The sequence below is a fragment of the Salmo trutta genome, unplaced genomic scaffold, assembly GCF_901001165.1.
Source record: "Salmo trutta unplaced genomic scaffold, fSalTru1.1, whole genome shotgun sequence".
NCBI lineage: Eukaryota > Metazoa > Chordata > Actinopteri > Salmoniformes > Salmonidae > Salmo > Salmo trutta.
The window spans coordinates 1,479,591-1,496,837 of record NW_021823258.1 but is presented as its reverse complement, the minus strand read 5'-3'; the positions used below and the strand labels follow the sequence as shown (position 1 = coordinate 1,496,837).

General features: G+C 44.2%; 1 protein-coding gene and 1 long non-coding RNA gene across 2 annotated transcripts; both read right to left on the bottom strand.

The window, feature by feature from the left end:
* Nucleotides 1-1,884: 1,884 nt before the first annotated feature.
* On the bottom strand, nt 1,885-6,551 carry LOC115189960 (uncharacterized). The gene is made up of 2 exons (XR_003877071.1): nt 5,580-6,551; nt 1,885-5,443 (listed from the first exon to the last, which is right to left on the bottom strand). It is a non-coding gene; the product is annotated as an uncharacterized LOC115189960 (long non-coding RNA).
* A 5,515-nt stretch (nt 6,552-12,066) lies between these two features.
* LOC115189956 (voltage-dependent L-type calcium channel subunit alpha-1C-like) lies at nt 12,067-16,576 on the bottom strand. The gene is made up of 7 exons (XM_029748484.1): nt 16,471-16,576; nt 16,265-16,291; nt 15,316-15,447; nt 14,561-14,679; nt 14,036-14,133; nt 13,103-13,474; nt 12,067-12,887 (listed from the first exon to the last, which is right to left on the bottom strand). The coding sequence occupies exons 2-7, from the start codon at nt 16,288-16,290 to the stop codon at nt 12,435-12,437; spliced, it is 1,200 nt and encodes a 399-aa protein (XP_029604344.1). The 5' UTR covers nt 16,291; nt 16,471-16,576; the 3' UTR covers nt 12,067-12,434.
* Between the last annotated feature and the right edge of the window lie 671 nt (nt 16,577-17,247).

The following is a 17,247-nucleotide window of genomic DNA, read 5'->3' as shown; positions in this document are numbered from 1 at the left end:
TGATCATGTTGGCGTGGCAACCACTCCTAGTGGCCTTGACTCTTTCTGCAGCAGAGTTCATGGTCCCATCACATCCTGATCCAGAGCTGTGACAGAACCTGCAACCCTGAACATATGGGGTGAGATCTTTACACCAGAGCTAAATACCCCCTTCACACTCAGACCCCTTCTCACTCAGACCCCTTCACTCTCAGACCCCTTCACTCTCAGACCCCTTCACACTCAGACCCCTTCACACTCAGACCCCTTCACACTCAGACCCCTTCACTCTCAGACCCCTTCACACTCTGCCCCCTTCACACTCAGATCTCTTTTCATTGTGTTTTTGACATTGAGAGTTGCAGAAATCCACACTGAAGTGTAAGAGTTGAGGTTTGAACACATCATCTGTGGTGCAAGGCAGGAGTTCAACCCCAGAAATCCACACTGAAGTGTAAGAGTTGAGGTTTGAACACATCATCTGTGGTGCAAGGCAGGAGTTCAACCCCAGAAATCCACACTGAAGTGTAAGAGTTGAGGTTTGAACACATCATCTGTGGTGCAAGGCAGGGGTTCAACCCCAGAAATCCACACTGAAGTGTAAGAGTTGAGGTTTGAACACATCATCTGTGGTGCAAGGCAGGAGTTCAACCCCAGAAATCCACACTGAAGTGTAAGAGTTGAGGTTTGAACACATCATCTGTGGTGCAAGGCAGGAGTTCAACCCCAGAAATCCACACTGAAGTGTAAGAGTTGAGGTTTGAACACATCATCTGTGGTGCAAGGCAGAAATCCACACTGAAGTGTAAGAGTTGAGGTTTGAACACATCATCTGTGGTGCAAGGCAGGAGTTCAACCCCAGAAATCCACACTGAAGTGTAAGAGTTGAGGTTTGAACACATCATCTGTGGTGCAAGGCAGGAGTTCAACCCCAGAAATCCACACTGAAGTGTAAGAGTTGAGGTTTGAACACATCATCTGTGGTGCAAGGCAGGGGTTCAACCCCAGAGCCACAGACTAACACTTTTGAGTGCTTCTCGTTGTAGATTTGACATTGAGAGATGTAGAGTTGTATGCAAAAGTACAAGAGCTAAGATTTAAACTTTCAACCTCTGGGTTTCAGGGCAATGGTTTAACCCCAGAGCCACAGAGTCCCCAGTGCCTGCATAGCCCCAAGCTGGAGCTCTGGATTAATACCGTACCTCAAGGAAAATGTTTGTGTTCAAGGCTTATATAAAGATCTTTTAACTGATTATACAATGTGGGGCCAGTTTTGGAGCCTGTAACTATTACACCCAGTGGCCAAGGGCTTTATGTCCTACTAACACAACAGTGACTACATGTACGTGTGTGTGTGTTTTACCTGGCAGCAGGTCAGTCATTCCCAGTGCCATTTCAGACCGTGGCATCGGCAGAGCTGAGTTTATCTACAGGATATGTTGTCCCGGTCAGTCATCCCAGTGCCATTTCAGACCGTGGCATCGGCAGAGCTGAGTTTATCTACAGGATATGTTGTCCCGGTCAGTCATCCCAGTGCCATTTCAGACCGTGGCATCGGCAGAGCTGAGTTTATCTACAGGATATGTTGTCCCGGTCAGTCATCCCAGTGCCATTTCAGACCGTGGCATCGGCAGAGCTGAGTTTATCTACAGGATATGTTGTCATCCTCTCCTGGAAATTCCAGAATGGAACAGAATCACTGGAACAGGGATGCAGTGTTCTAAATTCTCCCACTGACAACAGAAAGGTCATCCTAACCACAGGTGGAATACACTTTTTGGGGGAACCATTCAGAAAATAGGTGCTTTAAAATGTTGGCTATACTTATGCAAAGTATTGGATTTACGCTTCTGCTTTGTGATGCCTCCCAAATCTCTAGAATAGATAGAGAATCCAAAAAGGAGCTGTAGGAAATGAAATTTATTAGCAATTTTTTAATAACATAATTCCTCAGATAAAAATGCAATGTTACAGGAATATACATCAGATTAATTTAAAACTTGCTTTGAAGGACCGTACAGTCTAAATATATTTTTCATGTTTTATTTACTCGTAGCGTGCGTTATAAGCAAGACAGACTCTGTCACCAAAGACAGACTGACATTAACAGATACAAACTGTACATCACTTATATACAAATCAACTTTTTATTTAGTTTTTTCAGTTATTTTGAAAATAGAAGTAGAAAAAGTGATTGAATATTCAGATTTTTATTTATTGTATTCTTTCTCTTTAAAAATTGGTTTAAATGAAAGAATAAAACAAGAAATGAAAAATAAAGTAATAGAATTGTTTATCTTTTTATAGAAAATAAGAATAGAGGGAATGGGTGGAGATGTCTGTTGGTGAGACCATGCAGACTTGTCATTCAAAGGAGAAAAGGGGGTTCGGATTTGGGCAAGTCCACTCAACAACTCCCCAAAAACTAGTCGAACCCCTCACATGAAGTGAGTGACTGTCTCTGAGCATGAGGAAATTGATACAAAACAAGATGGCTGCCTCCAAAGCTACCATAATGCACAATACACATTCTAGTTCATTTTAATGACCATAAATAGTGCTGTTCTTCTTAAAATACTACATTTAACAGTAGTGCCACTACTAATATCACAAAAAAATACTTTTGTTGTGTTTTGGGAATGGTTCTTTCACATATAAACGCGATAAGGACAGACGACTTTGCCAAAAAGTGGTCTATACTTCCACCAGTCAGTCTTCTGATTCTGTGCATGATTGACTAAATCATGATTTGGGGTATTACTGAAGTATTTAAATGTATTACAGACTTGTTTAAACCTGATGGGTACAACGTTCTACTACTGCCTTACCAAAGTGAGACGCAGACCAATAAAACAACGTCTTTAACTCAACATTAACCAACCCCTAACTATGTATGACTGATAGTCACACAAACCCCTCTTCATCACCAATAGTCAACCACTCGTCCTCGGTGTTCTGTTATCCATACTAGGTAAACAATCATCTCTCTCCCACGTGGCTTTAGGAAGGTCAAATCAACCCAGAATAACAACTTATGTTGGAAAAGACCAACAACAATCAAACCTCAATAAAGTGATCATATAATATGTTTATCTGAATCTTTTATATCAAAATACTGTGTTTGCTCCATGTGGAATCTGGAACCGTACTGTGGAACGCTACAGTATAACGGTGCAATATTTATCTTAACCTACCTGGAAGAAACAGAGGGAGAGAAACATTCATGATTCATCCAACTGACACTTACTAACTGGACAGGCCTCTTGAAAACGAGCCATAGTCTGCTTCTCAAATAGGGCACTACTTTAGACCAGTGGCCTTCAGGGGTCAAAAGTAGTGCCCTATAAAGGGAATGGGTTCTATTTCAGACAGTCATATTCATGCTCTCTTTTAAATGGAGACATAACTTCTTAGCTCTTTCCTCTCAACGCCTCTGTGTAAAGTCTTAGAAAAAATAGTTCCACTAGGGGTTCTTCGGCTGTCCCCATAGGAGAACTCTTTTTGGTTCCATTTAGAACCCTCCATAGAAAGGGTTCTACATGGAACCCAAAAGGGTTCTCCTATGGAGACAGCCGAAGAACCCTTTAAGGTTCTAGATAGCGCCTTTTATTGTGTAAGAGCAGTCATTGTCAAACTAGATAGTGGTTTATGTGCAAAATAGTGATCTCCTCTAGAAATGTTGTCTCCAACACGTCTGCATAATATTGATGATTATAATAATGAGCATTAATATACTAACAGTGTTTTAAGAAGAGGACTTTAAAAGAAAGGTGCTCCTGATTTTGCTACTCTGGGGAGGTGTTTGTTGACGTCAACCTTTTGTAGGGTTGTTCTGGGTCAGTTAAGTCATGTCTATCAAGGTTCATATGGAAGTTATAACCTATGCAGCTCAAAGTGGATGCTGTCAGTCAAAGTGGAGGTCAAGAGTCAAAAGTGAGAGGTCAAAACAGCATACTTCCATTCCACTACTAGAGCATGCCCTTTGACCTGTCCCGGTCTTCTACCCATGCCACATGGATGGATGGATGGATGCACAAGCAGCAAATGACACACACAACATGTTTGTAATAAAGGCTTGGCTTGCTAGCATGATGTGGGATTGGGGAAACATTACATCTTTAAATCGTGGGGAAGCATTTTGTTCAAACGTAAATCCTCAACAAGACAGTTAGTTTCCTCTCTGATAACCACAGCCCATACATTGTGAGTTGTCTCAGCAGTATGAGGTGTTTCTATACTGGATCTTCCTGTATCATCTTAAAGGTTTCAATTCAGCCTACAACTCCTTACTCCAGTTAGCTTCCTATAACATATGCTATCCACAATATAATGAATTACTCTAGATATATGTTTCATTCAGGATATATAAAATAGTGTTTTTAATTCAGAATCATTTTTGTGTTTTCTTCCCCCATTACATAATGTATAATGGTTGTACAACAAAACTGAAAAAGGGAAGAGAGAGGTTGTTTAATTAGTAAACACTAACTAGAGCTTGACTTTACCTAGAAAAGGAAAATAATGTCTATATTTAAAATAGTTCTTAAAATATTTATGTCTCGATCAAAATGATCAACAACAATTAATTTACAAGAAAATATAAGATCCATCTGTAATACTGTGGTACAGAGTCACATCTTAATAAAGGAATCTGTAGTACTGTGGTACAGAGTCACATCTTAATAAAGGAATCTGTAGTACTGTGGTACAGAGTCACATCTTAATAAAGGAATCTGTAGTACTGTGGTACAGAGTCACATCTTAATAAAGGAATCTGTAGTACTGTGGTACAGAGTCACATCTTAATAAAGGAATCTGTAGTACTGTGGTACAGAGTCACATCTTAATAAAGGAATCTGTAGTACTGTGGTACAGAGTCACATCTTAATAAAGGAATCTGTAGTACTGTGGTACAGAGTCACATCTTAATAAAGGAATCTGTAGTACTGTGGTACAGAGTCACATCTTAATAAAGGAATCTGTGAAAACTGTGACAAATACAGCTGGTTACTGTTAACATCACAACAAGAGGATCAACCATTTCAACCAAGCCTGTTTAGATTAGGAGATGAGCTCTCTAGTACGTCTCTATGGTCATCCCTCAGTCGAGGATATGTGACAAGCCTGTTTAGATAGATGAGCTCTCTAGTATGTCTCTATGGTCATCCCTCAGTCGAGGATATGTGACAAGCCTGTTTAGATAGATGAGCTCTCTAGTATGTCTCTATGGTCATCCCTCAGTCGAGGATATGTGACAAGCCTGTTTAGATAGATGAGCTCTCTAGTACGTCTCTATGGTCATCCCTCAGTCGAGGATATGTGACAAGCCTGTTTAGATAGATGAGCTCTCTAGTACATCTCTATGGTCATCTCTCAGTTGAGGATATGTGACAAGCCTGTTTAGATAGATGAGCTCTCTAGTACGTCTCTATGGTCATCCCTCAGTCGAGGATATGTGACAAGCCTGTTTAGATAGATGAGCTCTCTAGTACATCTCTATGGTCATCTCTCAGTTGAGGATATGTGACAAACCTGTTTAGATAGATGAGCTCTCTAGTACGTCTCTATGGTCATCCCTCAGTCGAGGATATGTGACAAACTGACCTGAACAGCAGTCCATGGTGAACTATCAATGTCTTTGGCCAGTGTCACCCAGATACTGTCCCCCCAGCTAGTAATCATGTAGTGGCCCACTGGCGGTCCACATCCAGCATAGTTAGCAGTCCACAGCTGGTAAACCACTTGTCAGTGTCCGATCATGTTCTTCAGAAAGTCCTTAACACTTTTCCTTCAGACAAAGTGACTGACTGACTGATCCTAAAGGTTCTCTAAAAGAGAACAAAATGAGCTCCATATTTATGATCTTTCAACATCACTGAGGGAAACGGAGAATATTTTTTGGCAAATTAGATTTTTTGGTGAAATGTCTATAAATATCATTGTATTGTGTGTATAGCTATTTGTTAATATAAGCCTATATAACTAGTCAACAAGAGGTGGTCTTTCCAGTGCTACAAATTGCACCTCATCCACCTTGATAATTAATTGATAATTAAAAGCCTCAACTTTCATATAATCACCTATGTTTCTATGAGTAGCAGTACCTTTTCTGTCAACAACTTACCCAGCATGCCACAGCCACAACGCTACAGAGACAACAGCGAAGACATCTCAGCCGGCCTGACAAGACATCCATGGCTTTCAACAATTGCACTATCATCCGAGACGCGTAGCGGCGTCACACAAACACTGCAGCACAAGAGTTCAGCCCACAGCACCCTGAATGAACATGAGGAAACTCACAGGACACAGTCTAAAAACAGGACGGCGTAGCTAAATGTTTAGAGGGGACTCTAAACCAAACACACTCGATGACAGCACTGACTGAAGCAGGGGTGCAAATACAGCAACACAAAGGCTTTGGAAGAGATACTGTAGGTAGATTATGTACATGGGCCTAACCTCAGTCCTTTATATGGAAATTATTACATATACTTATGTCCTAAATGGCACCATATTCCCTATATACTATATAGTACACTACATTTGACCAGAGCCCTATTCCCTATATAGTGCACTACATTTGACCAGAGCCCTATTGCCTATATAGTGCACTACATTTGACCAGAGCCCTATTCCCTATATAGTGCACTACATTTGACCAGAGCCCTATTCCCTATATAGTGCACTACATTTGACCAGAGCCCTATTCCCTATATAGTGCACTACATTTGACCAGAGCCCTATTCCCTATATAGTACACTACATTTGACCAGGGCCTATAGCCTAAGCCTCCTTCAGAAAGCCCTTTTAATGCTAAAATACAATCCATCGTCTCATCATTGTCCCTTTATCAATAAAAGTCCCCGAAAATGATATGACATTGTTGTTGGAGTAAACGTACCATACCCTTTGTTCAATCAAAATACAAAAACGCGGTCAAAGTCGGCTAAGGAGGACGTGCAGTTCAACAACGATGTCATATGGTTCTGTTGCAACACCACCTGGACATTTCACTCAATACATTCTCAAATATCAATCTTTCCTTTATACCCTGACATTCAGAGGAGTAATATATTGTATTTATAAACGAAGCTATGATAATATATAGTTTATAAAAAAATATACAATCGTGGACCAGTGAAATGATGTGTCATTCCATCATGACCAGTGCTATGCCTTTTGGACAAGTCCATGCACGTTATACAATAATACCTTGATGTTTCCTCCTGTTAATAAACTCTCTTCCAAAACTAGGTATACCTTCAATAAATATCCTTATTCGTCAGATGGATTGTCAATGTGATAAAATCTCATTTGTCTACTGGGTCTATCTGGTGGGGAATACGCTCTCGAAGAGACTAAACTATTTCACATCATGCATGTAAAAACAATAACACAATGATAATGTCAGACAGGCAACTGGTCTTATATTCAACAGCTCTGTTCCCCTCTCTCTTATAGCTACTATTTACACTCACCATCAGATAAATGATGAATACAGTCACCTTGTCCCACACCCAAAAAAATGTCCTCTGAAATAAGGTTGGGGTCAGAGTTAAGGGCTGGGGATAAAGGATAGTTCCTATTTGGTATAGTCGTCAAAACCTTCTTTTCATCATACATACAGTAAGCTTCATCTGTGACATGAAATGGTTGCTCAGTTATCAACAGAGTAAGACATTAAGAAAGAGTGTTATGCCTTGCTTCAGATAAAGTACAGCCACTTTTCACCACTTGGATAAACACAAGATATGCAAAAATCAGTTTTAAACAAAGCATGTCCTCTCCTGTCGGTCTGTCCAACACAGTAGCTGCAATATGTATTGACCCTAAGTTGATATTTACAAAACAAATATATTGAAAATAGCAACCCTTTTCTTGGTAGTTATAATACGGAACTTTGCCTGTTAAAAAATCAACACATTTCAAAACTTGGCACACTGAAATGCTGAACTGAAATCTCATGCAATAATGTACATCTAGTAGTTTTTCAATTCATGAACGTTTATGACAACTAATAAAAAGAGAAAATAGATGGAAATCAAGAATTAAATACATCTTATTATATACTGAAATTAACCTGATTTCAAGTATAACAGGTTTCTTCCTCAATTTAAAATAACGCTGTAACCCAACAAAACAAAAAAAACATAAATATATTATATCTATAATACAATTTGTTCTCTTTATCACTTCTTTTGTACAACTGTATTTTTAAAAATGTTTTATAATTAATAATATGAATCTTCTTGTTTAAGTTAGTGCATTGTTTTTGCATATCTTGTGGAATGCAAGCACGCACCCACTCACTCCTTACTATACCAACATACTCTGTTAGCGTCCAACAAACAACATAGACGTCATGACTGATGTACCAACTCCTCACAGGGATTGTACCAGCCTCTGGCATTCTCTCACAAACTCACAGCCACAAACAATGGGTCTCAGGCCTCCCAATTCAAAAATACTATGAAGTACTCTTGAAGTACTCTTGAAGTTCTCATGAAGTACTGTATGTATATGAATATATGTATGGCACAGTTTGTTGGTGGATATATAGTAACCAAAATAATCTATACTGTAGAAATAGGATGTCGGGGGAAGAGGTGGGTGAGTGGAAGTCTCTACTTAAATGTTCACAAGCTTTGCATTATTTTGGAGTGGGGTGTCATCGTTTCAAGTAAACATTCATCAGGCTATATGGCTATAAGTGTGAGCCTTCAGAGAGGAGCTTAGTTACCCTGCAGCTAGCTATACAACATGGATGGTAAAGTGGTAGGATGGTAACATGGTAGGATGATAAAGTGGTAGAATGGTAAAGTGGTAGGATGGTAAAGTGGTAGGATGGTAAAGTGGTAGTATGGTAAAGTGGTAGGATGGCAGCGTGGTAGGATGGGAACGTGGTAGGATGGTAAAGTGGTAGGATGGTAACGTGGTAAGATGGTAAAGTGGTAGGATGTAAAGTGGTAGGATGGTAACGTGGTAGGATGGTAACGTGGTAGGATGGTAACGTGGTAGGATGTAAAGTGGTAGGATGGTAACTTGGTAGGATGGTAACGTGGTAGGATGGTAAAGTGGTAGGATGTAAAGTGGTAGGATGGTAACGTGGTAGGATGGTAAAGTGGTAGGATGTAAAGTGGTAGGATGGTAACGTGGTAGGATGGTAACTTGGTAGGATGGTAACGTGGTAGGATGGTAACTTGGTAGGATGGTAACTTGGTAGGATGGTAAAGTGGTAGGATGTAAAGTGGTAGGATGGTAACGTGGTAGGATGGTAACTTGGTAGGATGGTAAAGTGGTAGGATGTAAAGTGGTAGGATGGTAACGTGGTAGGATGGTAACTTGGTAGGATGGTAACGTGGTAGGATGGTAACTTGGTAGGATGGTAACTTGGTAGGATGGTAACGTGGTAGGATAGTAACGTGGTAGGATGGGAACTTGGTAGGATGGTAACGTGGTAGGATAGTAACGTGGTAGGATAGTAACTTGGTAGGATAGTAACGTGGTAGGATGGTAAAGTGGTAGGATGTAAAGTGGTAGGATGGTAGATTTGGATTACTGTAACTAACAACAACTCTGGGATATATAGGGAATGGGAAAGACCGTCATCAACATTACAATCTGTCCTGCAAGACTGAAAGCCCAAAGACCTCCTCAACCTTGATGTTCAGACCCATGATAAAAAAAAAAAGGATTTTGGACGGCGGAAAAAGCATTGAAAATCTCTATTTTATAAATGTTTTAAGCTTGACACGTGTGCACTGTACAGACAATGTAGTGACATCCTAGACAGTCCTTACTGTACCACAGAGATTCATACTGTATCATCAGGATAGATTTATCACACTACAATATCATTGATACCTTGAACACTTTGAACATCATATTTGCATAATTAGGTTGATAATAATACACGAGTCAGTCGGAGTCATGCTTACGGTCAGTCGCCCCACAAGGCAGAGACATCCAACAGGAGATGTAGAATCACAATCCCACTAATCATGTATGTCTCCCTGTAAAGTGTTTACTGGAAAAAGGCTCCTAACGCCAATGTCCTGCTATTACGTGGCATTCCTTCTTTACGCACCGAATATTATCTTTGTCTCTTTGTCTACGACTACCGTCTGGCTGCAGTCTGTGAGTTAGGGTCATTTATTCCGTCTGTCGGTGATGATGTAATGGACAGGAGCACAGAGCTTGTTCAGATGCATCTCATTAGGCCTGGCAGGCCCATAGAGTTGGATAGAGGGAACATTTGACCAGTTTTAACAGAGATGAGTTCTCTACTACATATCTATGGGAGTGCCTAACAGGGTGATATATAGTAATCATCATGTCACAGCTCAGGTGTCGAAGGTCACAGATCCCCTGTCTGATTGGCTTATCCTGTTCTGTTCTCTGATTGGTCTATCATGTCCTGTTCTCTGATTGGTCTATCCCGTCCTGCCCTCTGATAGGCTCCTTGATGAGATCTGATGAAAACCTCAGTAGTTCAATATTCAGAACAACAAACAACCATCAAATAATTAAAGCAGCGATAGGAGGAAAAACACAGCTTTGGAAGCATGCCTGTCACATGGTTTTCTGTTCAGGTGGTAGGGTGATAGATAAAAGTGAAACATGACACCATACTTAGTTAATGCTACCTTAATTTAACCGTTTAGGTATAGTGTTGCTTTTAAGAAACAGCGATACATATTTCACCTCCTCACCTCCAAATACAGCTTTCACCTCAGGGACAAAATAAATAAATAAATAAATACAATGTGTTTAAAAGATGCATACTAATAGGTACACATTTTACTACGTCCTGCCGCTGCACCCCACACACACAGGTTTCAATACTTCTTAACTTCCTAAAATCTCCTAAAAAATAAATCAAGCAAAATACACAGTTAGGGCCAGCACCCCGATTTGGGCAAAAATAAGGATAAATAACATCATGAAAAATAACAAATTAAGAAATCAAGTCTGGCCAGTTTTGCACAATACTGTTTGTGTGTGTGTGTAAAATACATGAAGTGGATTGGATTCTGATCTGTGTGTTGTGGTGATTATAGCAACTTGGCACCAACACCTAGCCACTGTATTGTCACAGACAAGAAAGGCCATATCTTACCTCAGCCCTGCCCAGTTTCTCCTCCTTTCCTACACTCATCCCCCAAAACATCCTACAGCGATGATAGCAGGATGGACGGCCCACTGAGGAGTTTAAAACTATAACCGATAAACGACTACAACCAAAACAATGCAGATTTAATAACTGAACTGAGAGAGAGAGAGAGAGAGAGAGAGAGAGAGAGAGAGAGAGAGAGAGAGAGAGAGAGAGAGAACGGAGGATGGGAGGTTGAGGTAACCATGGCAGCTAGGTGGCGCTGTCCCTGTTTAGGACGGCTGCATGTGATGAGGAAGTGGCGGAATTATGACAGAGAGGGAGGTGTGCGAGTGGTGGAGGGAGGAAAGAGGGATGGAGGAGAGGAGGAGGGCGTAGGCTGTTGGTGGACAGTACGACAGCTGAGCATGATAAAGATAAACACATCCTGGATGTTGGTGTCTCTCTGTGTCGCTCCCTGTCGTTGGCTCCTCCTTCAGATCCTGGATGTTGGTGTCTCTCTGTGTCGCTCCCTGTCGTTGGCTCCTCCGTACAGTCCAGTGTCTATGTTTAATGTTAATATAGAAATCCTGGGTGAGGGTCCGTCCCTTAAACACATCCCCCTTGCTGGCAGTTCCCTCTTCCAAAGGTTCCCTGTGATGGTAGCCAGCAGAATGCAGCAGTCTTACAGTAGGTGGCCCAGCTCTGAAGGGCAACGCAGCGCGAGGAGGGATAGGAAGAAGACCTTTGAACCTCAACAGCACGACCTCTAACCTCTGACTCTAATCTCTAACTCCCTCATTTATTATCCCAGAATGCATCTGCCTGGTGGCCACAGCGTTGAAAACGACGCACTTGAAGAACGAAGGGAAGACAGAAACAACACATGGAATACAAACATACAGTTCTTCTTCCTCTATTCTCCTAACTGCTGTCCTTTTCATTTAGGCTTCCCTACTCGTCCTCTATTCTCCTGACTGCTGTCCTTTTCATTTAGGCTTCCCTACTCGTCCTCTATTCTCCTAACTGCTGTCCTTTTCATTTAGGCTTCCCTACTCTGTGAGGCACTTTTGAAACACACACACACACACACACACACACACACACACACACACACACACACACACACACACACACACACACACACACACACACACACACACACACACACACACACACACACGAAAACACAAATCAATCAAATAAAATGGCTTCCATAAAACTAAATAAATCTGTTTAGAAGTAATCGTCCGTGCCGTGGACCACCAACGTCAGGTCTCATCCAGCAGACAGAGAGAGAGAGATAGAGGGGGGTCCAGACCGAGGTCCACTGTTGCTGCTGTGTGTGTGAGGGTCCACCCTACAAACTGGTTACACACTCCATGTCCTCATCCTCCAACAGACCGCTGTTCCTCTGCCCCACCTCCACCACCACCTCCACACCCCCGGTGTGCTCTTCCTCCCCTCCCACCACCTCCAACCTCTCCTCATCCTCCGGATCCCCGTGCTGCCCTAGGTGAGTGGCCCCTAGTAGCTCCTCAATCTCCCCAGGGGCCGTGGCCCCCCGAACGGCCCCAGGCCCATCGCTGAGGCTGAGGCCTGGCTCCTGGGAAGCAGCATGGTCCCTGTTGCAGTGCATGTAGGGTAAAAGGTTGCCGTTGGGACTGGGCTGGCTGTTGCCGTTGAGGATGTTGTCGGCTGCGTTCTCCATCTCCTCGATGGTCATGTCGCACGCGTCCGCCAGCTCCTGCTTGGTCACCTCGATGAAGGACGGGTCCTGAGCAAAATGGCCCAGGCCCTCTGATATCAACACCTGTATAGAGAGAGAGAGTTAAATGAGGAGATTGACTTTGAGATGAAGATCTAGAGGAGATGTAAGGGGAGATGCTGTGTGAAGTATGAACTTCTACTAACTTGACCTCTGGGTCGTTTTTCAGCCCAGAGAAAAGTCAGATATGAGGAGAATATATCATGTTGAGAGAGAGAGAGATATGGAGAGCAGAGATGAAACATCCATCCTTCACTCACCGCTTCCACCAGGCTGCCGGCGCTACCGTGGGACAACGATGTGGCGTCCTTGTGCACCGTGCTAGGCACCGTGAGGGAGACCGGCCGCGGCGGCCGCTGGCTAGCCGTACCCACCCCAGGGCTGATAGCGGGACTGTTCCCGTTGCTGTCGCTGTACCACGGCCCACAGTTGACCGAGGGCAGGCTGGAGTTGAGCTCGTAGGAGCCGGTGCCAGGGCCCGTGCCCTGGAGGCGCAGGGTGGGCACACGCTGGTAGGAGGCCTGGCTACCCCGGCCTGTGGGACTGGTAGGAGACGTAGAGCAGAGCTGCGTGAAGAGGGTCGGGGAGTGGCTCCGTCGAAGCAGGGGGCTCAAACCTGCTACTGCTAGTGCCTGGGAGGGTGGGTGGTGGGGGAAGGAGTTATGTTTAGAAATGCGTATATGAAAAATAAACGTGTGTGTGTGTGTGTGTGTGTGTGTGTGTGTGTGTGTGTGTGTGTGTGTGTGTGTGTGTGTGTGTGTGACATGAATAAAGAGAATAAGGAGAGATAATTAGGCATAAAATCATGATATACTGTATAGTGGGTGCATATGTGTAAAACTGATCTAGCTGTAAATGATCAGGTGTGTAAAACTGATCTAGCTGTAAAATGATCAGGTGTGTAAAACTGATCTAGCTGTAAAATGATCAGGTGTGTAAAACTGATCTAGGTGTAAAATGATCAGGTGTGTAAAACTGATCTAGGTGTAAAATGATCAGGTGTGTAAAACTGATCTAGCTGTAGAATGATCAGGTGTGTAACACTGATCTAGCTGTAAAATGATCAGGTGTGTAAAACTGATCTAGCTGTAGAATGATCAGGTGTGTAAAACTGATCTAGCTGTAGAATGATCAGGTGTGTAAAACTGATCTAGCTGTAAAATGATCAGGTGTGTAAAACCATCCCTACTCACCTGATGGTGTACCAGGTGCAGCGGTAGTGCTGTCTTCTGGGAGACGTCTGCTCTCGTCTGTCTCCTCAGACACTCCAGATGGAAGGACGACCGCCGACCTGAACCAAGGGGAGAGAAGGACTGAGAGACTGCACGTACATAGGATATCAATTAACCAGAAATATTACCCAATTAATAATTAACCAGAACAATTAACCATTTAACAAGTTACCAGACATATGAACCAATTAACAATTAACCAGCGAGGGAGAGGCTGCATAGAATAACAATTACTAGAATGGACTTTCCCATTTCAAGTCAACAGACTGTGGGAGGGAGGTGTGGGAGGGGGGGTTGAGGGGGGAGTTAAGTAGAGTGGGGGTAAGGGGTATTTTGTTACCCAGTGCTTTAGGCAGACAGGTCTAACTCTGGGGATTAGGTATAGGATAGGGGTGTTTGGTTTGGGTGAGGATTTGAGGTTAGTGGGGGTTGAAGTGAGGTCTAAGGGCCGTTGTAGTAGTGTGGTCTTAGACAGGCAGGTCTTACCCAGAGCTGTGGGACAGAGGAAGGCTCGTCTGGGAGAGTGCCAGGGTCTCCTGTCCCCCCCATCCTCTCCTTCCTCCATAGGAGTCAGCTGCTTGTTCTCCTCATCCTGATACACCAGCCTGAAAACACACAGACGCAAGGTCACACACACACACACACACACACACACACACACACACACACACACACACACACACACACACACACACACACACACACACACACACACACACACACACACACACACATACATGTTAATGTGGGGCATACAGAGACCATGAAAGGAACATCTTTTCATGGTGAAAGAGAAAGAGAGAGAGAGAGAGAGAGAGAGAGAGAGAGAGAGAGAGAGAGAGGGAGAGAGGGACAGTGAGAAAACACAGCGAAAAAGACAGAGGGAAATATCGAGAGCGAGAGAAGCAGAGAAGAAGAGAGGGAAGGATAGAAGAGAGAGAAGTGGAGAGAAGCAGAGAAGAAGAGAGAGGAGGATAGAAGAGAGAGAAGTGGAGAGAAGCAGAGAAGAAGAGAGAGGAGGATAGAAGAGAGAGAAGTGGAGAGAAGCAGAGAAGAAGAGAGGGAAGGATAGAAGAGAGAGAGGTGGAGAGAAACAGAGAAGAAGAAAGGGGAGGACAGAAGAGAGAGAGGTGGAGAGAAACAGAGAAGAAGAGAGGGGAGGATAGAAGAGAGAGAGGTGGAGAGAAACAGAGAAGGAGAGAGGGGAGGATAGAAGAGAGAGAGGTGGAGAGAAACAGTACATGTCTGAGGTGAGAATGTTCTGGTCGCTTCGGTGGTATTCTCTCTCGTCCGCGTGACTCTCATCGTACGTCTCGTCCGTCGACGCCTCCTCTCGCCTGATGAACGGCAGACGGCTGTCAGTGGAGTCCGAGCTGCAGAGGATAAAAACAACAACAAAACCACCTCTCACTAACCAGCTCACAAGAAACAATAGAAAGACAGGAGGATTATCCCCAACAGCAGCAGGGAGAGAGGGGAGGAAGCACGGTGGTTAGAAGCAAGATGGCGGCGAGAAGCAGAATGAACAGAGAATCAACACATGGGAGAGATAGTGACAGTGGTCCGGCCGCGTGTTGTAATATACTCTACACAGCTGAATGAAAGCTTTAGGAGGATCCAACCAGGTTGAATCACTAGGCTGTGTTGAGGAGGAAGTAAGCCACTCACATGTCAGCACAGGAGGCTGCTGAGAGGAGGACAGCTCATAATAATGGCTGGAACGGAGCGAATGGAATGGCATCAAACACCTGGAAACCATGGAAACCATGTGTTTGACGTATTTCATACCATTCCACCTGTTCCGCTCCAGCCATTAACATGAGCCATGTCCTCATCAATTAAGATGCCACCAACCTCCTGTGATGTCCCTCCTGTCAGGGTGGATCCAACCAGAGCTACATGAGCTAAAGACACTGTAGAGGATGCATAACCTCATCCCTGTTCTGTACAATATACATCCCCTCTTCCTCCTCTGGTTAAAATCTACCAAGATCACACCAGAAGAGTAAAAACAGGTTCAATATTGACTGAAGTCCAGACACTTGTCTGTCCCTAAGTATCTTTAGCTCACTGTAGCAAGGATCCAGCCATGGACTGTATGGACAACAGGGTTGGCAGAACCCTTCCATACTGATGCCTCCTGGGCATTTACAACTCTCTCTCTCTCTCCTCCTGAGGAGAGCAACATACCGCATGAGGGAGTCATAGAAACACATCCTGTGCTCAGCGTCAGTCAGTGTGGAGAGGAAGAGAGAAGGAGAGAGAGACAGACAGTGACTACCAATCAGAATTAGCAACAGATCCACAGGTGCCTAGAGAGGTCACTGATAAAAGACAGACTGGAGAATAACACCAACGTACTCTACAGAACCCAGAGAAACCAGAGAGACACCCACCTCTTGGGAGGGAAGCACCATGCGGACCTCGGCAGTAGTATCGGGGTTAGCGGGGGACCGCTCTGCCCGTCCACAGTACTGATGCTGGGGCTAGGGAAACGGCTGACCCCCCTGGACCCCCAACCCCCACTACCACACCGGGGACCGCCGTGTTGTTGGCATTGTTGATGTTAGCGTTGGAGCCCGAGGAAGAGTAGGAGCTCGGGGTGAAGGTGGTAGAGTCCTCAACTTCTCGTGGATGAGACTCGCCCTCGCCGGGCTGGCGCCCGTCTGGCTGATTGTGGAGCGAGGCGCTCGGCGTGGTGAAGGAGTGTGGGAAGGTGTTGCGCCCGCTGTCTGCTGCCCGTCGTTGTAGTAAGCTGAGACGTGGTTGCCAAACAACCCACACCGCGTCCGCTGTAAGGAGGAGCGTAGCGAGAGGGGGAGAGAGAGAAGGAGAGAGTAGGAGGCAAAGTGGAGAGAATAAGGAGGAAGATGGGGGATGAGAAGAGAGGGAGGAGCTGAGAGAGGGAGGAGAGAGAGGGAGATAGGGGGAGGTAGAGAGAGGAGGCAAGTGAGGAGACGAGGGAGGAGAGAGGGGGAGGAGGAGAGATGAGGAGAGAGCAGGAGCAGTGAGAGAGAAAGGAGGAGAGAGGGGGGAGGAGAGAGTGGAGAGAGAGAGGGATGAGAGAGAGGGAGGAGCGGAGAGAGGAGAGAGAGGAGAGGGGGAGGAGAGATAGAGGCAGTAGAGAGAGGAGGAGAGGGGAGGAGAAGGAGAGAGAGAGAGAGGAGGCAGTG